Here is a 26,420-nt window from a genome sequence, read left to right on the forward strand (position 1 = left end):
GAAACAACACCCGCGGGCTGTCCTGCTCAGTAAATATAACACAACCCCTCCCCCGCCGCCCAGGCCAAAAAAAAGGCCGTCACAGAAACTGGCCTGGTTCATTGTTGTTTTGCAGCTCACACACACAAACACACACACACACACACACACAAACACACACTCACAAACACACACAAACAAACACAAACACACACACAGGGAGGGTACTGGACCAGTGTGAGTCTGCTGTCTAAAGGCAACATGTCCGTCCTGAGCAGCAGATCTATAGAGTCAGCTCACCAAGTTGCTACGCTCGTTTGTTTCGCCAAGATAATGCTATTGTTAGCATCCCCTTACAACATAGCCAATATATCCCATAGACTGGTGGCTAACGAGCTAAATAACATTATAATTTTGTTACCCAAATAGTAAAGAAGCTAGCTCACGATAACTGTCACCTATTTGTTTCTTTATGAACGGACTAACAATGCTAACATTAAACAAACAGCATCATATCATCTTTAAACATTGTGAGCAAATGCTAACAAATCTATGAGGCTATCATCTGCCAGACAGCAAAATATAAATGTTAGCCGTTCTTCACAATGTTTCTAAAGTGTTTTACTAGCTGCTAGGCTAACCAGGAAGCCAAAAACTACAAGTACACATTAAATTATTTAAGACTATTTTGACAAAGGTAATATTCCACAAACAGAATAGTAGTTCACAATGTTTTTAATGCATTTTACCAGCTTCTAGGCAACCCAGAGCTTTTAATAATATTTTTTTAAAAAGCTAATACTTCCCAACAAAGTTAATGCATTTCATCAGATATTAGGGATTGGGAGCGATCTGTTTTGGTGGTTATACTAATAATGCTAACACCGCAACAAACACAATCATATTGAACATATTTATCTGGCTACAAGATGAAAAAAGTAGCCGAAAACTATAAACACGTTTTAATTTCGTTAAAAATATGCTACAAAAGCTAACATGCAGCAAATAGCACATTCGGATAGTTAGCATTCTCTCAGAATGTAACCAATTCGCTCTCATAGCTGTCAGCTAAACGCGGTGAGCTGACCCTACGACCTGCTGCAACCCCCTAACCCCCCCCCCCACACCCACCCCCCAAAAAAAATCAGAAAATAAAAACATTAAATGACTTTTATATCTTTTCACACAGAATCATAGTAATAACCACTGTAATAATAATAATCACTGTATGGATCCACAGGTTTCTGACCGGAGCCACGCACACAAAGCCAGCCGTGCTCGCTGTGACATCATCATGGCTGACAGTGAAGTGGTCAAACTGTGTGAGTGGCTCGGCACTGCTGGAAAATAAGTGAAAAGGAAAGGAAAAAATAAAAAGGAACACTTAAAAATTAAAAAGCGAGAAGCCATTTCCCAGCGCAAAATGGCCTAGCAGAGAGCGTGATGGGAAACTTAGTTTAAATTTGGGCAAACCCCCCGTCAGAATCATCATCTTCATCATCATCATCATTATCATCGCCGCCGCAGTCTTTTGATGTTTGGTTTTAATGTTTCCAAGGCAACAGTCTCCGTTTAGACAGTGGTGGTGGTGAGAGGATGGGAGATGTAGTCGTCATGGGAACAAGAGAGGTCAGAGGTGGCCGACGTTGATGATGACATGGTCGTGTTAAAGGGGGCGTGGCAGATTGGAAGATGTCCTGTGATTGGTTGGTTGGTTGGTTGGTTGGTTGGTGGTCGTTCAGGTGAGCAGAGAACTGGAGGAAAGTGTACAAGTGAACATTTGAGTTGTCTAGAAGTGTGTTACAGTGTGTGTGTGTGTGTGTGTGGTGCTTCCCATTTATGCTAACGTGGCTCCTCGGAGGAAAAAGATAAGATATTAGTCCTTTATTAGTCCCACAATGGGGAAATTTGCAGTATTACAGCAGCAAGAGGACAGTAAAAATAAAAGAGCATCAATAAGAAATAAAAAACAATAAATAAGTAATAAATAATAATTGTGACATTATTTACATTATTTACAACACTACAGTAAGAGACATCCTCACTCACTTTACAGTCATTTTTGGAGGAGACGACAATTACTCTCTCTTAAATATGGAGAAGTTGGCTATTAATATGTAGAAACAACTGAGTTAGAGATTAAAAAGGAAACAGCTGCCACCTGATAACTGCTCCAATTGTATTATGATACGATCAAACATCAATCTTTTAATTACTGAAAGAACAACAGACGTAAAGGAGCAATAAAAGTCTGATGTCCTTTTCAGGCTCAGGATGATTTTATAGGAGAGGATACCACAACTGTGCTGTACTGTATTTTCCTTTATTGTCTAAGATGCACTTGAAAGGAATAAGACAATAAATAAATATAAGTGTTTTATGATTAGTTTGTAATTTAGATTTTACATGTTATTTTTATTTTATGAATAAATATGGAAAGCTGCCGTTAGTATCATTGGCTTCACAGGTGGTTTTCCTGATCTGCTGCATTGCAATATCATGTATATTAACCCCTACATACAGTTTGAGTCAGATTGTGACATTTAAAAGTAATACAAACACCCTAAAATACATTCTTTAAGCTTGAAATGTGTCCCTGTGTGTACAAAATCAAAAATACTTGCAGCTGGTATACATTTTAGCACATAAATGGTCTTAAAAGTTATCGTGAAACCTACCATTTAAATGCTGCAGCTTCACTTAACAGAAATAATTATGGCTTAGATAACATGAAATCATAACATAGTGCCATTGTGCATGTATTTTCACTACAATAATAATAATAATAGTGTCAAACCAAAATAAAAAATGAATGCAAAATACAGCTGTGGTTCAAAATTTGGTATATGCACCAATTATAAAGGAATACTTAAACTGGGGCAGAATATGAACAGTATGTAAGGGTTAATATTGCAGTAAAGCTGTTTGCACAACAGCCCGAATGTTTACTGTCCCATAAAATAAGCTGACCGATCAATAAAGACATTCGATCAAAGAGGCATCTCGCTTTAAACTATATATAAACTCCTTGTCTGCTCTGAGGTGCATTTAAGGGATTAGAATAACGTCAACGATGGCGGACGGAGGAGCGAGAACGGGAGGAAGCAGAAATCAGCAGAATGGAAAGCACCCCCTTCCTATGTCTGTGTGTGTGTGTGTGTGTGTGTGTCTGTGTGTGTGTGTGTGTGTATGCATTAAAGACTCACCTGCTATTAGAGAAGCTGACAGGTGGACTTTTTGCGAGTTTTCCCTGGAACCGGACTCTTCCTGTTAATCTGTCGCACGAGGTCATAGAAGATCTGCACACACACAAACACACACATCAGGATTAATCTCAGAACATATTTTTTATATTGCCATATAAGCCATGACCAAGTTAAACTGCTACGGGGTAAATGTTTGTTCCATAGGCTCCTCTCCTGTGGAACCATCTCCCAGAGTCGGTCCGGAGGGCAGACACCCTCTATACGTTTAAGAGTAGGCTTAAAACCTTCCTTTGTGATAAAGCTTATAGTTAGGGCTCCAGCTCCTAGTTTATGCTGCTTAGACTCCCATGATGCACTGAGCTCCTCTCTTCTCCTCTCTCTCTCTCTCTCTCTCTCTCTCTCTCTCTATCCATCGATCTATATCCATTAACATTCATGTACTATTAATGTACTATACTTAATGCATCAATAAGCTAAACTTCTTCCCCGGAGTTATCTGTGCTTTCTCGTCTCACAGGCAAAACTGGTCCTGTAGACGTCCGGATGGCAGATTCCAGTCCCGGACCTTCAATGTGCTTCTCTCTCCTATCCTTCCTCTCTCTCTCTCTCCTCCTCTTTCTCTCTCTCCTATCCTTCCTCTCTCTCCTCTCTCATTCATCTCTCTCTTCTCTGACCTATCCTTCCTCTCTCTCTCTCCTCTCCTTCCTCTCTCCTCCTCTTTCTCTCCCTCTCCTCTCCTTCCTCTCTCTCCTCTCCTTCATCTCTCTCTTCTCTGACCTATCCTTCCCCTCTCTCTCTAGGTTTCTTCCTGTTAAAGGGAGTTTTTTCTCTCCACTGTCACCAAGTGCTGCTCATGTGGGAATGTTGGGTCTCTTTAAAATTAAACCTGAAGAGTTCGGTTTAGACCTGCTATATGTGTAAAGTGGCTTGAGATGACTTTGTTGTGATTTGGCGCTATATAAATAAAGATTGATTGATTGATTGAACTCCTGTTGACCCCAACTATACAGGACATATATCATCAGGCACCAATGATCCTGGAAGTAAAAATTACATTTATGTTTCTGTTCTACGTCTTCGTCTGGATCAACATGAACCTTTCTCGATTAAATCATCAGTACAAATAGCTGTGTTAGATAATATCGGGTTCTCTACAAGAAAACCTTCAGGATAGATGTAAACTACAACTCCCAACCTGTAAGATCGTTATTAAGTTTGCAGTAAAGCTGTATGCTGACCGATCAATAAAGACATTTGATCAAAGAGGCATCTGGCTCTAAGCTCCTCGTCTACTCTGCGGTGCATTTAAGGGATTAGATGGAAAGCAGACGGAGGAGCAGAAAACGGCGAGTCCTGAGTTTCTATATCCAGCAACATCGAGGAGATCAGTTATAGAGGACTTTGAAATGGGAATACAGAATGAAGAAAAACATCAAAAACAGACCCGTAGACATTCTTCCTAAACCTGACATCTGGACTTACTGCTCTAAAAGGAGAGATCTGGTCCAAATAAAGACCCGAGAACAGTGAGTAGACCACATAGACCAGTTCCAGAGCATGATTAAGTTGTCATGTTGGTGTCCTGGGTCAGATCTCTGTTACTATAAACCAGTGGGGTCAAATATGCGGCACGTGGGCCAGAACTGGCCCGCCGAGGGGTCCGATCCGGCCCACTTACCTTCCTGTCTTCTTTTTCTTCCATCTTTCCTTTCTCTCTTCTTTTCCTTCCTTCCTTCTTGTCTTCTCTTCATTCCTTCCTTCCATCTGTCCTTCTTCCCTTTCCTTCCTGTCTCTTTTCCTTCATTCCTTCCTCCCTCCCTTCCTTCCTTCCATTTGTCTCTCCTTCCTTCCTTCCATCTATCCTTCATTCATTCCTTCCTTCCATTTGTCTCTCCTTCTGTCCTTCCATTTGTCCTTCCTTCCTTCCTTCATTTGTCTCTCCTTCTTTCCTTCCATCTGTCTTTCCCTCCTTCCTATCTTCCATTTATCCTTCCTTCCTTCCTTCCTTCATTCCTTCCTTCCGTTTGTCTCTCCTTCTGTCCTTCCATTTGTCCTTCATTCCTTCCTTCTTTCCTTCCATTTGTCTCTCCTTCCTTCCTTCCATCTGTCCTTCCCTCCTTCTTCCTTTCCCTCCTTCCTATCTTCCATTTATCCTTCCTACCTCCCATTTTTTTAATGATCCCATCAGATCAGATTGTTCTGTATGTGGCTCTTGAATGAAGATGACCCCCCCCCCCCCCTGCTATAAACTAACGGTACCTATGAGGACTTCTAATGTAAATGTTAAGCGTTGATCACCTCGTTGACGTTGATCTTGCTCTTGGCCGAAGTCTCCAGGAAGGCGCAGGAGTTCCACTGGCGGGCGAGGCCGGTCCCCGACTCTTTGGCCACCACACGCTCCACCTCCAGGTCACATTTATTTCCAACCAGGATCATGGGCACCTGCAGGAGCAATCACACTCATATTCACATTCATGCAGAATTTTTGACTTGTGTTGTTGAGTATATAACACGCTTCCAAGCTAACTTTTATCTTTGATTGTGCCGAAGAAACAGATCCATAGATTAGCTAATCATGGGACACGAAACAAGTCCAGAGAGCCAGAGGGCCATCTGGTAGAGTACATGATGAGGTTCTATGGAAGAGATAGTGTTAGTCGGTTGTCCGTGTGGTCGAAAAAATTTGAATTTCTATGTTTTCACTATTATTGGGTTTCATTTTTATTTCTCAAATTGCATGTTTGTATGTTTTTTATTTCCAATTCTTACTGTTAAATGTTTGTTTTATGTAAAGCACATTGAGTTGCCATTCTGTATGAAATGCGCTATATAAATAAAGCTGCCTTGCCTAACTACTTGACACTATACAGGATTCTGGGGTGTCCTGGCTATGTGTTGTGCATGTTAACACTAGAAACCTGCATACTGGTTCATTTCAAAGAGGAAATATATGCCTTCGTCCATTGCAGAGTGTGGCATTAAAACCCCCAATTTAAGGCACTCAAGTGGATGGTTCAAAATAAAAGGCTCTAATCAACAAATTGGGGATAATAATACATTAAGATATATCCCAAATAAATATATAAACCTGAACCAATAAGCAGTAATTCCACACACCAGTGTCAATGTCAACACCAGACCCAGAACATGAAGCCAGGATACTAATGTGCATGTAAACACACACAAAAACCACAAGTCTCATGATAAAAGGCTCATTTTGACTACTGACCGATATTCCCTAATGTTCAATTTCTTTCTCTGTATCTTGATAGATAGGTCTGAATGTTTGTGTGAACATGATATCTGCCTCTCTTGAGGATAAGGAAAAAATGCTTCAGAGAGACTCTCCCACTACAGATCTTTTTATAGACACTGTCAACTAGCCAATCTACAGTACATGGAAAAAATGACTTATTACACCCTCCGACTACAGAAAAACTATTGTTACAAATAAATAAAATGAAAAAAGGGAAACAGACAATAATTGTGTTCTATGTTCTAATTAATGTCTTTTTTTTGTTTTTTCCTCTTTGTATTTTGTAGAAACACTCAGATGCCGGTGTGATAAAACTATCTCTGTACCAATCTATGTTAATTGTTGTCCTACACCGGTTGTTTGTTTTGTCCTAAGTTTCAGTTTCTTTGTTAAATTTGTGTTAAGTTAAGTTTCAAAGAACTTCCACAATGTTAAAAAGCAGAGATATTTATTCTGTCTGACCATTATTAAACAAATTCATTTTGATTCAATGCTCCAGCATTAAATCAGCCTATGCACGTGCAGTACTGAAGATCGGCCAGCAGGTGTCACTGTTCTCACTGTTTTAAATGCTTCAAATAATCAGAATGCCTCATCAAAAGTCAAACAGCTGAAATGATTGATTAGTTAATAGACTGAACATTAAACAGGAACAACTCTGCTAATAACTGATTAATAATTTACCAAACACAAATGCCAAATATTATCTGGTTCCACCTACTCAAATGTTCAAAGTTTGCTGCTACTCTTTTCTGAGTGTTATATAACATTATAAATTAATGACGTATTTTTAGGTTTTGGACTGTTGGTGTGAAAAAATAAGCAAATAAATAGAAAAATGTATTAGTCTAAAACATTTTAAAGCACTATTTAACATAATGTTGTTGTTTTTTTTAACATCAAATCTGTATTGTAGAATAGGTGGGTGTAATAAGTTAAAGCCTTTTCAGTTAGTAGAGAAACTTGACAAAATGTTATATTGTTTTCTACCTAATTGTCGTGTTTTGCCTTTTTTATGTTGTGTTTGAGTAATTATTTAGAGACCATAATACATTTCAAACTCCTCAATAGAAACTCTCTCATCTGGCTTCCTGCAGGCTCAAATCAAGCTTTCATCCAGCAGGGGGCAGCAAAACTAAATTGTCACATTGTTCATATATGATTAAAACATTTAATTATTACTCCGTTAAATACACTCAGAAATCACTAACTTTAGTTACCGTTAGCAAACTTTAGACTGATATTTATCTGTAACTAACATTAAGTTTGTTAATTTTATGACTCTTGGGGGTTAAAGTTCATTCTTGACCCTGGAAATTATAGTTTCACCAATAATCTCCACTCAAGATCCACTTACTAGCTTTTTCCAATTGTCAGTTTCAGTTGAAAGCTCAGGAGAAAGCTAGTAAGTAGTAGTAGTAATATATTAAAGCTTTATTTTCTTACTTGTGCTGGTGATACAAACTATTTTAAAATGAACCATTGTCGCTCTCTCACTAACATTGGACCTCATGCAAGAAGACGTAAATGAACAAATTCTCTCTTATTTTCATTCATATCTACGATTTGTTCTCATGCTGTTAGTACTAATTGATTTCTGGGATTCAACCATGTTTTCTTATATTTTACGACTGGTCCAATGCAAGAAAACATAAGTTATATATTTATGGGACATTAAAAAAAATCGCATGAATATCATATAATCAAAGTTAGATTATGTTTAAGAGTAATTATAACAATTGGATTATTACATTCTTGGGTTTAAGAAATACTTTTGGTCGATTGATCCCAGTTAGGACTATTATTAGTACGTTTTTGTAACAGTACCTACATCTTTTTATTTTTGGGTTACTTTTGGCATCTCTCTGATTCCTGCACATGAGCACAACACTTGCCCTTATATAATGTTTAAAGGGCGTTACCTCTTATAATGACAGACAATCAGTCATGCATCTCCAATGTAAGATCAAGTGGGATTCATCTTTCAACACATCTGAGTAAGAGCAGTAACGTTTGCTGTGTCTGGAGTTCACTTTGCTGCATGAGGCCTAATCCTAAGAAAACTGTGTGTGTGTGTGTGTGTGTGTGTGTGTGTGTGTGTGTGTGTGTGTGTGTGTGTGTGTGTGTGTGTGTGTGTGTGTGTGTGTGTGTGTGCATGCATGTCGTACATCCTCGGTGTCCTTCACTCTGAGGATTTGCTCTCGGAGGTCCTGCAGGTCGTTGAAGGTGGACTGAGCCGTGATGGAGTAAACCAGAGCGAAGCCTTGACCGTTCTTCATGTACAGGTCTCTCATCGCCGTGAACTGCTCCTGTAGACGCAAGACACGGGGAGAAAAATCGGTCAGGCAAAGACACGGAGACACTATGTGGTCAAAAGTATGTGCACACCCCCTTTTTTTTTTGCATATGTGTGGCTTTAGTCTGAGGTTGTTTGCATGACTCCCAGCACTTAGAGAGAGAAGAGAAATATAGAAATATATAGAAATAAGTTCATATTGATGGATTTTGTCATTCCTGTTAATATTCTTTGTTCTAGAGCTGCAACGATTGGTTGACTAATCAATTAGTCAGTCAACAGAAAATTCATTGCCAGCTATTTTAATAATCAATTCATAATTTTAAGTTGTATATCTGTATATATCAATATCGGCATCAGCTTCAAAAAGCCAGTATCGGTCGAGCCTCACATACAAAACAAATATACGAGATAGATTTTAAGTCGTACCAACAGAGAAAAAGAAAAGAATGAATTAGAAGGTTTTTTTCTGTTGTTTCTAAGCAGATTTATGGGTGTTTATTTAAGGTGGACAAGTCAGAATGAGTCTAAAAATATATGTGTGTATCATGTTGTTTCAGATTTGACTGAGTTATGACTCAGGGGGTTTTTGACACACATCCTCAGGTCTAAGCCTTTAGAAACAGGTCATCAGATGAGACAGATGGGTAGAAGTGTGTAATCAGATCTTACTGTTCCCGCTGTGTCCAAGATCTCCAACATACACTGCTGTCCGTCCACCTCGACTTGCTGCAAAACAAGTCAGAGGAACAGAGAGTGAACTGCAGGGACGAAACCACACAACCAATAACAAACTCTCTTTCCAAGATTTCACAATAACTGTTGCTGTTGCTGCACACTACACTCGACTTCTCGGCAATGTCGAACTTCTGAGTCATTGCCTCAGAAGACTTATAGAGAGAAACGATGAGCCGTGTAGAACTTCGAGCAGTCAGTCGCTCCATCGCTAAATAATATCTCCACTGGATTGATTGTTTGTGACAGTTTATACAGATATTTATGCTTAAATAACAAGTCAGCTACATCAATATTAACACGAAATGACTCAATGAAACATGTGTAAATGTTTGAGCCTGTTAGAACTCATTTTAGCAGACTAAGCCGAACCCTAACCTGCCACATTTGTTCATGCTTCCTGTTTCTTTGAACGGTGCATCAGGTGCACATTTCTTAGCTTTGTGTGTCCTAATCGAGCAGGGAAGTAGTGTGTGTGTGTTAATATCAACGTTGTGATCAGCTTGCACAAATGTAGGCGGAGCTGAGTGAGACTGAACCGGTGCTCAGTGCTCAGTGTAAGAGAAGCACTGAGGAGATAAAGAGGGTTCATTTCCTTCCTTTACCTTTATATCATATCTTATGTTGTAGATTTCATGACTTCCTCATTCTGTAGAGAAGCCATTTACAATAAGAAATCTATTATATTTGTTGTGATGGAAAACATGTTTGTGGTATTAAGTCGACATTTGACTCATTCATTTATAATTTTGACTGATAATTCAGGCTTATTTGATCACTTAGAGACTGTTGATCTAAAAAGTACAATTTTCAGTTCTTCTCTCACTCTTTTGACTTTTTAAATCTCATAATCTTATCATTTTTATTTTTTTTACCTCATTTAATCTTTTAATATTGACATTTTATCTAATTTAATCTTGTAATCATGACTTTGTCTCAGAATTTGTACTTTTTATCTCATACATTTGTTTTTTTAATATTGAAATTTAAACTTTTTCTAATATAATCTTATAATTTTGACAATGTATCTCATATAATCCTGTAATCATGAGTTTGTCTCATAATTTCGTAATCTTTACTTTTTTAAATCTAATTTAATCTTATCATTTGTATCTGAAAAAAAATAGAGATAAAAATAATTTATCTCTGTCATTGTGGTGAGGAGGATATGAAGCCACCATGACAGAATACGCAGAGAACAGGGTTTTTCCCACCCCGACTTTTTCACAAATATTCTCCCATATAGCGTTTTGTTTCTGGTAATATACTCTTTTTTTGTTGCTGTAACTCAATATGTTTATTAACCTCTTCCACTAGAACCTCTAATTCAATGGGATCAAATTGTTCTTGCAGCTTTCTGCTCGTCCAAACTCTCCATTAAGACACAAAACCCTCATTTAAATACTGCTGTCTGCACCTGTTGTCATTTACACATTTGGGGTTTTAGTAAATCAGGGCTTATGTGTGGAATAAAAACAAGAGAAGAAGAGGAGTTATTGCTGCATAGCGAATGTCTGATTTGAAGACCAGAGTCTCGTCTCATCATGTGTGAAGATAGTTAGACTACGTCGGTGTAGAAACGAGGATCTCACCTTCCTGTAGGAATCCTCTATCGTCGGGTCATATTTCTCCACAAAAATTCCCTGAACAAACTGGACAGTCTGGAGAGAGAGAGAGACAGAGAGAGAGAGACAGACAGAGAGAGAGAGAGAGTGAGAGAGAGAGAGACAGGAAGTGAGACAGGCAGTTAGATAAAGAGAAGTAGGCCAGTAGTGTTAATGGAGCTCTGTTCTGTTCTCTATTGGAAGTCATTAGGATGGAATTAATGTGACACACTGACACGTCTCCATTATATCATCTGGAGTAAAGCTCTTCATTGTAGTGAGACTTGCCCCAGTGTGTGTGTGTGTGTGTGTGTGTGTGTGTGTGTGTGTGTGTGTGTGTGTGTGTGTGTGTGTGTGTGTGTGTGTGTGTGTGTGTGTGTGTCAATGTCAAACAGGCCTGAAGAAAATGATTCATAGAAAACAGACAGGATGACATCAGTCTGAGTCCATTTTTTTTCTCTCTTCTTTTTCTTTACAGATGACTTTTTTGTGAACTTTGGGCCTCAGGCACGAAGCGCTCATACCAACTAGACTCACTCTTTAAAAATGCAACTGATTCAAGAACATTTGTGGCATTATTCGTCAATTTTCTCGTACTTTACAAAGGAAAACATGTTCATGGTATTAAGTCAACCTTATGAAATTGTGCAAAATTGTAGAAGAAACACTCAGACATTACACCAGTGTTGTTTCTTTATATCACACCTAAAATAAAGTTAAAAATAAGCAGATACTTACTGTAAATGTCAACAAATCTCATGTTCAGAGCAAAACCAACAATAAACTAATGATTATTTTCCTCCTTTAGGTTTATAAAATGTCAGTAAAAGGCGTAAAATGTTGACCGAAGCACAACGAAACAGCCTCAAATGTCTCATTTTGTCCACAACTCAGAAGATATTCAGTTTACTGTCGTAGAAAACTAAATAAACCACTTGACTTTTGACTCAAAACAATTAATCAATTATCAAAATCGTTGCCAGTTCATTTCCTGTCAATCGACTAATTAGTACAACCTCTACTAACAAATACAGTGTGTGTTTCCAAAGTAGGGCTGGGCCATTATGGCAAAAATCAAAATCACGATTAATTGAACTTTTAACTTCGATTACGATTAATGAACAATTATCTCCACCCTTGATGAACAATTATGTATTTTCACAGTTTCTTTAGTTTTGCATTTTACACTGCTGCCCTCACACATGAGTATCTTTAGGGAGTGAAAATAATGATGTTTTAAGGTGTGACGCTGTGGTTAATGTCTAGTTTACTTGATTAGAACTATGTAAAGATCATGGTTTGGGTTCAAATAATCAAATTCCTTAAAGATATGCAACCTTTACTGTCATGGCAACAGTGAACACCACGATTCATTGACATGAGCAAGATTAAGTCGATTAGAGTTTCTAAATGTCGGTTTCAATTATTTTTCGATTAATTGCCCAGCCCTAATCCAACGCCTGATATATCAAACATCCACCTGTTTTTATTTGCATTTTCAATCAGTGTGATGAAAGATGAAAATGACAAAAGAATCCTGAAATATTGCATCTGTCTGTCTGAGGCGTAGTCGTGTGGATTTAAACAGACGTAAATGAACAGATGAAAGCATCAGATCGATGAGGAGATGAAGACGGATCATTAAAACAGAATAATCATTGAGGGGATTAACGTCGATCTTTGTGCTCTGGTCGTTTCTGTTTTAATTGAAAAACATTAACCAAGAGTTGAGCTGTGTAGTCTAGTATGAAGGCTTCACTAACAGCTACTGGAGTGCTATTTCCAGTTTTAGCCACTAGGAGGAGCTCTAAAACCTCAGCTACTTTGACTCGTTAGTAAGTTAGCCTGCTAGCTAGCTGACTGGTTGAATATGATGCAGACGAAGCCACACAGAAGTCCAGCGTGGTTTAAAACCTTCCAGAAAGTAAAAGGATAATGTTGTCACGTGTGAAATATGTGGAGCAGAGTTGTGCTACGGTGGCTTCACATGGACAAAAAGCTGCTGTCTGCTGTAACGGTTACTAAGGGAGACGGACCGTCATGACGCTAATCACCAAACTAGTACGTCAACGGTTATAACGGCTCCTCGAAAGTTTGACCAACGTCTCAGAGAGAAAGCTAACGGTACGTCTCTCATTGCTAACATGATGGTAAAGGAAATGCTAAGTGTTGTTTATTACGGGTAGAAAATAATCGATGCTTGTTATATTTTTAGGGGTCTGTAAGCCGGTAATATTTATTCTTTTAATTGATGTTTCTGTAAAGAAATGAAGGCTGATTATCAGTTAAATTAATACTAGTTTGTGCAGTTTAAGCTAGTTTGTTATGAATATTGAAAGTCATTTTTTGATGCATTATTATTTATTATTATTAATTATTATTTAGCTCTTGTGAATGTCGGCATGCAGTAAATAATCGGTTATTATTCAGTTATAGCCACATCTCTAGGAGGAAACTGTTGGTTTTGGCCTTTTAATGGGATTTGTTGACAAGAAGGAACATTTCTCATTCATTTATTAGTTTATCTGATAGGGACAGAGCACATTAATGAACATCAGTATACAATATAAAGTGTAAACATGCAAAAAACAAAGGCAGGAAACTAAAACAGAGTAGTAAGTAAACAAGTAACATACACATATTTCGGTTTTCAAGGGTTAAAATGTGAAAATAAACGTATGAATAACTTGCACACTTTTTTTTTTATGGACCCAGCATCAAATTTCTGCTTTTAATCCATTTTGAGAGAATATATTAGAGGATTATGGCAAAAATGTCTAAGTGGTGTAACCATAAAAACTTTGTACCAAATAATTCAACTTGCTTAAAAACAGTAAATTGTCAATAAAACACCATATCAACTAGTTTGGTATGATCTTACATTATAACTTTATATTAAATAAAGCTAATGGAATACAATTGTTCTAAATATTACATTTACTCTGGTAACCATGGAGATCAGGAACCATTTACATGTTTTAAATGAAGTCATTATTAGTATAAATCCACTTAAATACACTGTAGGTGATAAAATACTTAATATTTATTATTCTTTTGTGGTTACACCATTTGACATTTTCAGGAGCATTCAGTCTTACTTTTGGTTTTTAAAAAAATGGTTCAAATGTCATTTCAAATGATATAAAACCAACAAAAATACTAAATGTACATTTTAACAAACCTGATGCTGCTTTTAAAACTAGTATATAGATATTTTTAAATTGCTCATCCTGCCACTGTCACTGACCCGAATACAAATATACAAACGCACACATGAAGACAAAGACGACTACATTGTGTACACGTCTGGTTAAAAGCGAGCACAGACAGTCCTTTAAGTACAAACACCTCAGTTCAGACAGGAAGTGGCAGATGTCACTTACCAGAGCTGACTTTCCGACTCCTCCTGATCCTAAAACAACCAGTTTGTATTCACGCATCCTGACTGTCTGTCTGCGGAGAGAAAGACAGAGAAAGACATATGAAGAGAGAGAGAGACACACATAAAGAGAGAGAGAGAGAAAGAGAGACACACAGAGAGAGAGAGAGAGGTTACTAGGTTACTAACTCCACTCCTGGATATCACCCCCCCCCCCCCCCCCAGCAGCCAATCACACAGCAGCATCACTGTAAGCCCCGCCCACTGCTACAACACACCTGGTGCTGTAAAACTATCAATTACACACACACACACACACACACACACACACTTCCTTCCTCTCGCTGGGAGGTAATAATTACCCAGCATGCATCTGGCCGAGTTAATGAAAACACAGCAATCACGTGACAACACAGCTGGCGGTGATGTCACAACTGTGGAATCCTTCCTCGGTTACTGTTGCTATGACCCCATTCGTGCATGTATATGTGTGTATATGTGTGTGTGGGGGGGTGTGTGTGTACTTGTCTTTCTATCTTTGTGAGGACACTCTGAACTCGTCCTCTCTACTAACAGAGGCTTGTTTGGAGGGTTTCAGACTTGGATTTTAGGTTAGAAATGGATACATGTAGTTCTAGTAAACAATTAATCACCAATACTGAGCTTTCAATTAAAAAATACAGTAACATTTGCACCATTATTGGCGAAAAGAATCATTTTAAGTGTGGAAATGAGCAGCCCTTCCTCTGTCTTTAGAAATAACAATATTAAAGGACGAATTCACCAATTTCCTATTGTTCGAAAGGGGGAGTTACATCCTTTTTTTCTCAGTTTCCTCTAATCATAGGGCACCAGTTTGAAAAATATATATATATGTGTGTAATTGCACATTTCTTCTACATGGGTGACCTAATTTTAAGAGGTCATGTTCCTCTTTAAGACTCTTCCTGTTTGTCTGTGAAGAAAGGTATCTAGAGTCTAGTTGAAATGTTTTGTTGTTTTTCTCTTTATCTTTTATTGTTTCTCAGTAACTGTTTCATTACTTATTGGAAAGGGAGTTTTCGGTCAAAGTAAGAGTAAGCAGTGTGCAGGGAGGGCGAGGCCCCGCTTTGTTGATGGGTTTACAAGAAAAAAATATGTGTTAACGCTCTCGCCCTCCGCTGTATGTAACATCCTGACTCATACTTAAAAAAGAGACAGATAGAGAGAGGAAGAGAGAGAGAAAGAGAGAGAGAGAGAGAAAGAGAGAGGAGCTGTGGTCGAGAAAGCCGGTGAATCCGATCAATTAAATAATAATTTTTGATTGTTACGTTTCAGAGCACAAACATGTAGTGACGATTTGTCCTTAACTTTAAAATAAAGCTAAAAAAACCCAGAGAGAAACACAGAGAAAAAAAGGTTAATTATCCAGGAAAGCATGAAGTTTCTTTTGGTTTATTTTACCTTTTTTTTATTTTAACAAACAAACAGACAAAGAACACAGAGGCGTCTGCTGGTCCTAAACAGATTCACCTCTGTGCTCTCTGTAACTCATAAATAAAAGCATTAACCAATACTCAAATCACCTAAAATTATATAAATATTATAATCAGCTATACTCTTCAAAAAATCCCCAAAAACAAATATAAATGAACCCTTAAATCTAACAGTAGCGAAAAATCTGGATCATGTTGGTAGCTACATTCACATCGTATCGCGATATTTTGCATGACAATATTATATCAATACACAGACGCCAAGTATTGATCTGTTATTATAGGAAATTGCACCCAAAAAATTCAGGGTTTTTTTTCCTTTGGGGACGTAATATGCAGGTGAAGAAAGGTAATGAATTGCAATTAATATCGCAGCGTATCGCGATATATTTAAAATCGCAATAACATCGTATTGTGACACACTTTCACTTTGTTTAGTTATGAGTTAAAACGACTGATTCCCTGCAGGTGTGTGTGCAGCAGAGACTCACTGTTATAATATAGAGTCACCAGCCTCGTCATTAAAACACCTGTGTGTAATATAAGTCAATTCATTACAACAGCTCTGCTTCTACTTTTATGAAGTTTATACTATTTTCAGTTTGTCAGAAAGTTAATAATTCTACTTTAAGTTCAGTATCGAGGTCGTAGTTCCTTATATTGAAAAGTGTTCCTATTATATTGTCCACTTCATTAACATATATATGAGGTTTAAGAGTTTTATTTCTTTTGTTAAATATATAAATAGGAAGCGAAACAAAAGAAAACAGAAATGAAATCAAACTTTACATTAAAATGAGGAACTTTTCTAAACCACAAGTCTAATAATCAAAAGTACACAAAAGAATAAACAAACAACAACATAAACAGAAGGAAATCTAAATGTTATCTTTAAAGATCTGGTTGGTTTTAAAGGTTACTTCCTAATAAACTGCTTTAACTGTCTGAATGTAACCCTTTACATACTGTTCAGGCTCACATTTACCCATTTTTACATCTGAGATCAGTAAAAAATACTTTCTTTTTTTATTTTAGCCTGAAATTTGATGAACTTAACAAACCAAGAATTAAATATATTCAACACGATTCATCCAAAATGTCAAAAGAAATGTTCATTCTCCTGTGTTATGTAACATTGGACTGTTATATAGTGTCTTTTATACAGTTTTTTCCTCATTAAAACTAAAAAAATCACTTACATTTATCTGTGACTTATAAAGTTTGTTATTGATACTTAATGTGAGGTAATTGTGTGACGGGTCAGAATATGAACAGTATGTGAGGGTTAAATAGTTAAAGTTAAGGGTCAGGGAGTGTAACACATGTTCTTAATGAATCAATTAGTCTTTAAAATCTACTTAAATGGTGAAAAATGTCAATCAGTGTTTCTCAAAGTCCTCAAATGTCTCACAACTCAAAAAAACGACAAAATCCTTGAGCTCCGAAGGGAATGTCCTCTCAAGTATAGAAATGTGTGTGTGTGTGTGTGTGTGTGTGTGTCTGTGTGTGTGTGTGTGTGTGTGTGTGTGTGTGTGTGTGTGTGTGTGTGTGTGTGTGGATGCCAATCATGCTTCACTGCATGTTCGCAGCCGCTGGTGTAGATGCAGCAACAAGAAGCAACATGATGGGAGGCAACACAAACACACACAAACACACATACACACACACACACACACACACACACACATACCAAACACTTAAACACACACACACACACACACACACACAAAAACACACTTTTCTAATCTCTGTTACTAAGGGTCTGCCGAGGTTTTCATGTTTTCATGGTGATAAGATTAGAGTGTGTGTGTGTGTTTGGTGTGTATGTGTTTGTATTTCTTAATGCTTTTTTCTTTTTTTAATGCATTTAATGTTTTTATGAAATGAAAAAATAAACAGAATATATTTAATTAAGCAAAGATTTATTTCATTTGTTTGCCTTTTTAACATTTTTTGTTTTTTAATTTAATTTAAACATAAAAATTGACACTGTCCACTTTAAGCTGCATTATTATTATTGTAATAATAATTTATCATTATTAAAACACTATCAGATCTTGTATGCAGAGCTTCAACTATACAATTATTGTCAGTATTGATTCATCTGTTTTATTTTCCTCCATTAATCAATTTGATTATTAAAATGTCACAAAACGGGGGATAAAATAAACCAGAAAATTGTATTGTATTATCTGTCCAAAGCTCGTTCATTTTTATGAGCGTAAAAACTGCATCATTAGAGCTTTTAATGAGTTTATAATATTACTAATATATACTGATGGTTCCTGAAGGCACCACGTGGAGACTGAGAGGCGTTTACACCTGAACGCATCACCAGCGATGGATTTCACAGCCTGAAGGCGAGAGCGCTGCTTTCCTCGCTACGCCTGATGCAACAAGTCCCAGCGAGTTCAGGGAATCACAGGAAGGCACTGACTGAAGCAGGAGAGAGCAGGAGGAGGAGGAGGAGGTGCAGTGAGGAGGAGGGAGGAGGAGGTGCAGCAAGGAGGAGGAGGAGGTGCAGCGAGGAGGAGGAGATGCAGCGAGGAGGACGAAGAGGTGCAGCCAGGAGGAGAGAGGAGGAAGGAGGAGGAGGTGCAGCGAGGAGGAGGTGCAGCGAGGACGAGGAGGCGCAGCGAGGAGGACGAGGAGGAGATAGAGGTGCAACGAGGAGGAGGAAGAGGTGCAGCCAGGAGGAGGAGGAAGGAGGAGGTGCAGCAAGGAGGAGGAGGAGGAGGTGCAGTGAGGAGGAGAGAGGAAGGAGGAGGTGCAGCGAGGAGGACGAGGAGGAGATAGAGGTGCAGCGAGGAGGAGGAAGAGGTGCAGCCAGGAGGAGGAGGAAGGAGGAGGTGCAGCGAGGAGGAGGAGGAGGTGCAGTGAGGAGGAGAGAGGAAGGAGGAGGTGCAGCGAGGAGGAAAATCTGCAGCTTTAACGTCAAACTCTTAAAATTCTTCAGTTTGGTCGTCGTAGATTCAACAGGAGAGTTTGTGGATGTGTTTTTTTTCCTTCACAGCTCATCACACATCACCATAGCAACACTTATATAACTTTAATTTAATCTTATTTTTGTTTTTTTCAATTACAACTTTTTTTTTTATTGAACTTTATTTGTGGAAGTTCTGATTCTCTATTAATCAAGAGCGTCATCTTGGACTCTGAGAGATTAAAATGAGGCATTTTTTTTATTATTTCTGACTTAAATACGTCCGATCATTAATGAATTAGCTGATCAATAATCACCAGATGAATCCATAATGAGTATAATTATTATTTTCTACATAAAGGAGGTCAATGCTTCTCCTCAAGGACCTTTAACATGGAATGATGATTACTTTAACTTTCAATGAATCAGCCAATATATCCCTAATTAATCAATAAATCATTTAATAATGTCAAAAAATATTTAAAAAAAAAACAATATAACCTTTAACATCTTGTTTTATGAGACCAAATGTCCCAAATCTAAAAAATACTCAGTTAATGAGTTACAAAAACTTGAAAAAGGATTGAAACTATGATCAGATTATCCCGATTCTACCTTAAAAATGTTTAACTGACTAATCTATGAATCCACTAAAACCTTGTATATTATTATTATTATATATACATACATAATATATTGATAACATACAGCAGTTCAACACTCAAAACCTTCACAAAGGAGGCAGAGCTGCGTCCAATTGTACGAGTGTTCCTGTTATTTTGTCCACCCCAGTAACAAAACTACAAAGTCAAAACATTTTTGTAATTTTTTTTGTAATGTTTTCTACTTAAATGACATTAACTGTAACGATTTCTTCATTTTTTTGGTCATGTTTTATACATTTTGACGCTTATCAAACCAACCAATAAATAAGGACCTAATTAACAATCTAAGGGGCCCAAAATCAGACCTCCAACCCACCATTTCTTCTCCTGAGTTGCCGTAATCAACTTATAGAGTTGCAACGATTCATATAAATTAAGTTATTACACAAACATGTCCAATTATTGATGATTCCAGCTTCTCTAATAGGAGAACTGGTTGCTTTTCTTCATCTAATATTACAGTATATTCTATATTTTTGGGGTTCGTTTGGACATTTAATGACTTCATCTCATCTAAATCTGCAATAACTGGCATTTATTAGTAGTTTTTTAAGTGCTTATTGATGCTTTAAAGAGCAAATGATCAACTGATAAAGAACATAATGTGCACATAATGAATAAATAATGAACTATGAGTTGTTTGTTGCAGCTCTGTTTGGTTATAAATAAATAAAAGTGTGTAAGTATCACAGTTACTGGAACATTAAAGGTGTGTTAAACAGGATTATGTCATCACTAAGACTCACTTTAAGGCCTAAATCATTATAGTACAATCTGTACTTTAGTGGCAAATATTACTAGAAGTCTTTAACTGGTTAATTTAAACACACAGTGATAAAAGCTGGAAGCCAGAATTAACATTAAAATGCTGCTATCACAATAAAAGCATCAGTAATAATAATAATCTTATAATATATGTTCATTGTGTTGGTTATACTTTACTATTTTGTCAATAAAATGTCAAATAAATAGAGAAAATGTTTTATTATAGCTTACCAGAATCCTATAAATGGCATTTTAACCCCTTAAATACTGTTCAGGGTCCAATTTGACCCTTTTATTTTACATTTAAGAGCCGTTAAAACACTATATACACATTTATTTTAGCTTAGCTTTTCCTAAAGTGACTCTGAATAAACAAAAAAAGCATCTTATTTTTATTTCTGTGCAGCTGATATACATTTTTGTTTATGCAAATTGTCAAATTTTACCTGTTTTTATTACAAAAATTCAAAAAAAATCATCATATTCAATAAAAATGTTCTCCTGGATCAAAATATAATGGTTGTAAATGTATTTTTTTCCATATATAAACACTGTTCACTCTCTGACAGCTTTATTAATGTCTGAAGGGAGAATTTATGAATGTGAATGTGGCGTAAAGACTAATTATGAGTCAGAATATGAACAGTATGTAAAGGGTTAAAATGTCTTGAGTCCAAAAAAAACAAAAAAACCTAAAAATTATTATTATTCAGTTTACCATCAAATATGACAAAGAAAAGCTGCAAATGATCACGTTTAAAAAGCTGAAATCTGAGAATCTTTAACATTATCGCTTAAAAACGTCAATGTGACATATTTTCCACTTTATATTATTGATATTTTTGCATTTAAATAAAGGATCTAAGTGCTTTTTACTGCCATAAACCCTGCTCTAGGTGACTATTGCTGCATTTGGATTACGTTTGCGCAAGTGTCGTGTATTCACTGTTTATGTCACTTTGCTTATCTTCAAATCAAATGATGCGTCGTGTCCTTTAAGAGGAAGAAAAACACCAAATTCAAGGTGTCAAAAAACTAAAACACCATGCAGGCAAACTTCAAACTATCAATGCTAGACCCCAACTCATACACCAATCTCTGTATTTTACTCCATTTACATGCACTGTTATGTTGCACCCGCCCCAAAGTGGAGTAGTAGTAGTAGTTCTGCTTTTTCCAACAGGCACAGAAGGCAGCATGATGTTAATCTACTAAAGTAAAGTTGGAGGAGAAAAGATGGACTCACAAACACTCACAGCAGATCCCTGAGTCAACCAGAACTAGGTGGGGCCTGTCAATACTCAATGTGTGTGTGTGTGTGTGTGTGTGTGTGTGTGTGTGTGTGTGTGTGTGTGTGTGTGTGTGTGTGTGTGTGTGTGTTGCTGACAGAATAAAACCAAGCCTTGTCTACACACTACAGACAGACAGACAGGTAGACAAGACACACACACATTTTAAAACAGACAGGTTCCTGCCCAAAAAACTCTTCAACTCTACACACTGTGAAATAACTTACTTCCTCTCTCTTTTTTTTTTTTTTCTCTTTTTTTCCCTCCGGCAAAGCAGCGGGAGTTCCGCAGCTTTATGGCCGCCTCGGAACGCTCCCTGCTCGGCCACATCTGCCAGCAGGCCCCGCTGCCTGCCTGGAGGACTGCAGGGGGGCTGGAGACAAACATGAAGCCGGGAACACAGCGAGCTTTGCAGGTTGATAGACGGACAGACACCCGGTGTGAAGCCCCGCAGCTGCATGTCTGTGTCTTATCCCAACCATATTATCATTATCATTTGCTATCTGTCTGTCTGTCTGTCCGCCGGTCGCTTCCGCAAACCCAACCCAGCCTGACTGCGCTCTGCACCGGCCTGCCACCCTCCCTGCTCCCCGCCTGCCTGCCCCGGTGCGTCTCCCGGAGGGTTTAGAACCAACATCCTACATGTACATGACGGAGGGGAAAACACACGAGATAAAAAAAAAGAAGATGGATAGAAAAGAGAAGGTAAAGAAAGCCCCCCAAAAAAAAAAAAAAAAAAAAGAAAGAGAGAAAGGAAGCAGTACTCACAGTCATCCACCCGTCCGCTCCGCTGTTCGCTCTCTCTCTCTCCGGTTCTCCGGTAACGTCGCTCTCTCAGAGCCGCTCCCTCCTGCCGCCGCGAAAACGTCAAGCTGCACGGTGTGATATATGGCTGTTCCGGTCTACTCCTTCAAAATAAAAGTCTCTTTTTTTCCTTTTTTCTAAACGACCTGTAAGAGCAGATATTCCTTTATTAGTCCCACAATAAGGGACATTTGCATTATAACAGCAGCAAGTGGACAGTAAAATATAATATAAGAGCAGCAATAAGAAAAAAATGAAGAACAAAGTACAAAAACAATAATAGTAAAAATATATAATAGAAATAATAATGAGATTATTTACATTATTTACAACTGAACTGGTATTGAGTGGTAATATACCAGAGGTGATATTTTTATTGCTTATATTAAAGTGAAATAAATATGTATGTATATTATATGAATATTGCACACAATTGAAATTATTAATATTGTCCGTATACATGAAATACTAATATTGCAGAGTATTTGACATTAAAGTGCAGCGTGCCGGGGTGGGGTTGAGGTTTACTGGGAGTAGTGTTGATTGTACAGTCTGACAGCTGCAGTGGGGAAGGAACTGTATGGAAGTACATCAGTGCCACAATATTCTGAGTTAGTTAAGAAGCTGCCAGTGGTGGAAAATAACCAGTGTTGGGGAAGTTACTCAAAAAATGTAATAAAAAAGTTACTTAAGTTACTCCCTGTGGAAAGTAATTACACTACTAGTTACATTACTTTTGCGTTACTCCTTAGTAACGCCTGTGATGTGTAAAAAATAATATATCAACAGATAAAATAATATAATCGTCCTCTGTAAACTGTGCACAGTGCCGGCATGTGTTGGTATAGCAGGAGTCTTACTGCTGCTGCCATATTCCTGCACTGTCTGCACCGATTGTTGTGTCTTTCCTTTAATGTTCCATCGCTCTGCAATTTCAGTCATTAATATTATGCTTTTATTTTAAAGGCCGCCTAGTTTTTACTTCCGGTTTCAACCCTAATGTCGTCACACGTACTTTTTTTGTGTGTGACGTTTCAGTCTCGTCTCTCAGCTGCTTCCCGCTTCCTGCTTTCTTTCTTTTTTTTCTTCTTTTTTTAATAAACTCAGGTTTTTATATATATATTACAGAAAAAATAAAATGACGTCACTTCTATTGTTTTTTTTTTAGTGCAGACAACTCGGTGACGTCACAGACCTGTCAACAATGTTTAGCTGCCTTGCTCAGTGGCTCCATGTCAGATAAAAATCAACTAAGTAGAAAAAGGATGGTTCATATTTTGGGTTAAATGGTTTTTGGACTTCTTCAAATATTTTTTGTTCTTTTTGTTTTAAACAAATGGTGAAAATATGCAGAATATTAAACCATTAACAATCTGAAAGGCTTTATTGTATACATTTAAAAATATATTTTAACTTGTCTTTACCACTTACTCATCTTTTATTACTATTTTATTTAATCAACTATTTTACTGTAGGTTTTATTAAATATTTTCCACTTTATTATTGCCATTATTTATGTTTCAATGTTGGTATTTGACTTGTATCTTGGTGTGTATTAGTCTCTCAATTTATCCTGTGTGTTTGTTCATCACTTGTAAAACACTTTGAACTCCATTTGACTTGTATGAAATGTGCTATATTAATAAAGTTTGACTTATTGACACTGAGACTCATCCTGAGGCTTTGGAATAACACTGAAGCTCCTACTTTCATTCATTAATTCAATCATAGTGAACCAGAACATTAGAGACTTATGATACAAATAGAAATGAAACATGGGAGAATTTGCTTATTTTTCTTATAGGGTTATTTATCTTTTCTGTGTTGTATTAAGGAGTGTGTTGATTGATGTTATATGTTTATTGAGTGAATCACTGTATGACTTGGGAAACTTAATGCCATCAGAAAAGCATCACTAAAAGCCAGCTGAGAACGTTCTCTCCTCTTCTTTTATTCAGTAGTGTCACCGATGGGACCGAGAACGTTAACACTGGAAGAAAGTCAGAGAGAAGCTCTCTTTCTACACGAATATCCAGAAGGCAGGTTGGACCTCAGCTTCTTCACTGTTTTCAGATCTGCCCAAATGAATCGCACCAAGGAAGAAAACCAACCAGAGACAGAAGACATCCTTAAAATTTCACTCTTTTCCCAGTCTGCCTTAAAACAACAGTGATGTGAGTAGAAGATCCTTCATCATGTTTACAATGGAAGTGATGGAGGACTAAATCCACAGTCCTCCTGTGGAAACAGATTTAAAAGTTGATCTGAAGCTAATATGAAGCTTCAGTCGTCTGAATGAGTCAAATCTTCATCTTCTATGTTTCAACGTTACAGTGTTTTTAGTAGCAAAGTCTTTGTGTTACTATGGTTACACCACAGCTCAACAGGGAAACACTAAGAGGGAATCTGATGCTAAAAAGACTGTAAATGTGTCAGATATCACTTGATATGACTAACTCAGACTGATGAAGCTCAATAGAAGCTGCTCATCTACTTTAAATGACTTTAGTCCTCCATCACTATACATTAAAAGCACATTAGAAGGAGATCTTTTAATAGTCAGTATGAACAGGAGGAATGATTACTTTCACAGTTCATATGGACACCTGGCTTCTGTTTTTAAGACACATTTGTAAACCTATCGCTTCACAGTTGCAATGACTGTTTGCTTCCCAGAGACTAACACAACAATCAGTTTTATCTGAACATCACAGAACTGCTGGAATAAGGAAGTGTTGTGAAATGCAGAGGTTAAACTGAACATTCCTCTTTATTGTATTTCCACCTATGAAACCGTACTGTACATCATGAACAGTGCAGCACTGGAGGGAATCATTTTAGGTTCAACCAAGGGTACGTGTTTAACTATATTTCATTGAAAGGCTTGTTTGTTTCTCCAAACCAGTTTACAAATCTAGATAGATAGATAGATAGATAGATAGATAGATAGATAGATAGATAGATAGATAGATAGATAGATAGATAGATAGATAGATAGATAGATAGATAGATAGATAGATAGATAGATAGATAGATAAATCGATAGATAGATAGATAGATAGATACTATTTAGTACCGATCTGAAATGAAGCTTAGTGAAAGTTCAGTCAGAAGACTCTAAAACATACAGGCATAACTGGTAACTTCTGGCTCCTTCAAGCATGCTCATCTTTTAACTAGATTTCTATGTCTAAGGGTGTTATCTCAATTGTTGCCATCACCTGTCAATCTCAGCAACCAATAGCAAAACGCCACACGTCAGCCTTAGCCTATCAACCTGTAGCGGTCTGTTTAAATGTGCCTCTCTCCCTTTGCTTCAGTCCTGTCATACAGCTGTTCGTCCGCCCCACCACCTCCCCATCTCCACCATTCTCTACAGGATCTGCAGTCTATTCCCATCTGACATCTTCTCTTCAGTCTCATCAGCAACCAGCACCAGTGTCTGTTCATGGGGATCTACAATAAATATCTTTCTATTCACTCGTCTCTCCTGATTGAACTATACTAAACTCAACGTTGTGAAAAATCAAGCAGGATTAAAATAGAAACAAGTATAAGCACAAATTAAGATACAAATAAGTTTTAAGTCTTAAGACTCAGCCTGTCTAAAGGCCTCTGGTAGCCTGTTGCAGATATACAATAACCTTTTTTTTTTCCATGAACGAGGCCTCGCCAGCATGCTAACATGAGAAGTGTTTACTAAACAGCAGCAGGCCCAGTGAGCTGTGGCCGAGGAGCAACAGGTTATGAAATGGTTGCTTATTGCCACCTTTGAACTACCAACAGGAAAAAGAAAAAGGGGGTAAACTTATGTTCTGCTTTTTCTCTGCAGCTTGTTCTCTGTTGGGTTTGTTTTTTGAGGAAATGATGTTTTAGCTGTTTGTGTTTAGGAGTAGCCGACTGGTAACTGTGGTCGTGTTTGGTTGTGAGATGTGGTTGAAGGCGGGCAGCTAACAGTCGCATTGGCTAATATCTGCAAAGTGTTTCTAGTCAGATGGCACCGTTTCTGTTGTGTTGTTTGTTAACTTTAGTAAAAGTCATGCA

At 37.5% G+C, this 26,420-nt stretch overlaps 1 protein-coding gene across 1 annotated transcript; it reads right to left on the reverse strand.

The window, feature by feature from the left end:
- Positions 1 to 1,113: 1,113 nt before the first annotated feature.
- On the reverse strand, positions 1,114 to 22,441 carry LOC134004275 (ras-related protein Rap-1b). The gene is made up of 8 exons (XM_062443495.1): positions 22,341 to 22,441; positions 14,460 to 14,529; positions 11,065 to 11,133; positions 9,410 to 9,466; positions 8,610 to 8,750; positions 5,484 to 5,627; positions 3,186 to 3,278; positions 1,114 to 1,733 (listed from the first exon to the last, which is right to left on the reverse strand). The coding sequence occupies exons 2-7, from the start codon at positions 14,514 to 14,516 to the stop codon at positions 3,192 to 3,194; spliced, it is 555 nt and encodes a 184-aa protein (XP_062299479.1). The 5' UTR covers positions 14,517 to 14,529; positions 22,341 to 22,441; the 3' UTR covers positions 1,114 to 1,733; positions 3,186 to 3,191.
- Between the last annotated feature and the right edge of the window lie 3,979 nt (positions 22,442 to 26,420).

The sequence above is a fragment of the Scomber scombrus genome, chromosome 22 (assembly GCF_963691925.1).
Source record: "Scomber scombrus chromosome 22, fScoSco1.1, whole genome shotgun sequence".
In the NCBI taxonomy this organism is placed as follows: Eukaryota; Metazoa; Chordata; class Actinopteri; order Scombriformes; family Scombridae; genus Scomber; species Scomber scombrus.

Excerpts from the sequence above, each read along its gene's own strand:
- LOC134004275 (XM_062443495.1), bottom strand. The coding sequence starts at position 14,516 with ATGCGTGAATACAAACTGGTTGTTTTAGGATCAGGAGGAGTCGGAAAG. Across the intron at positions 9,467-11,064 it reads TAGAGGATTCCTACAGGAAG|CAAGTCGAGGTGGACGGACA; the intron begins GTGAGATCCTCG and ends CTTGTTTTGCAG. Across the intron at positions 8,751-9,409 it reads TCTTGGACACAGCGGGAACA|GAGCAGTTCACGGCGATGAG; the intron begins GTAAGATCTGAT and ends TTGCGTCTACAG.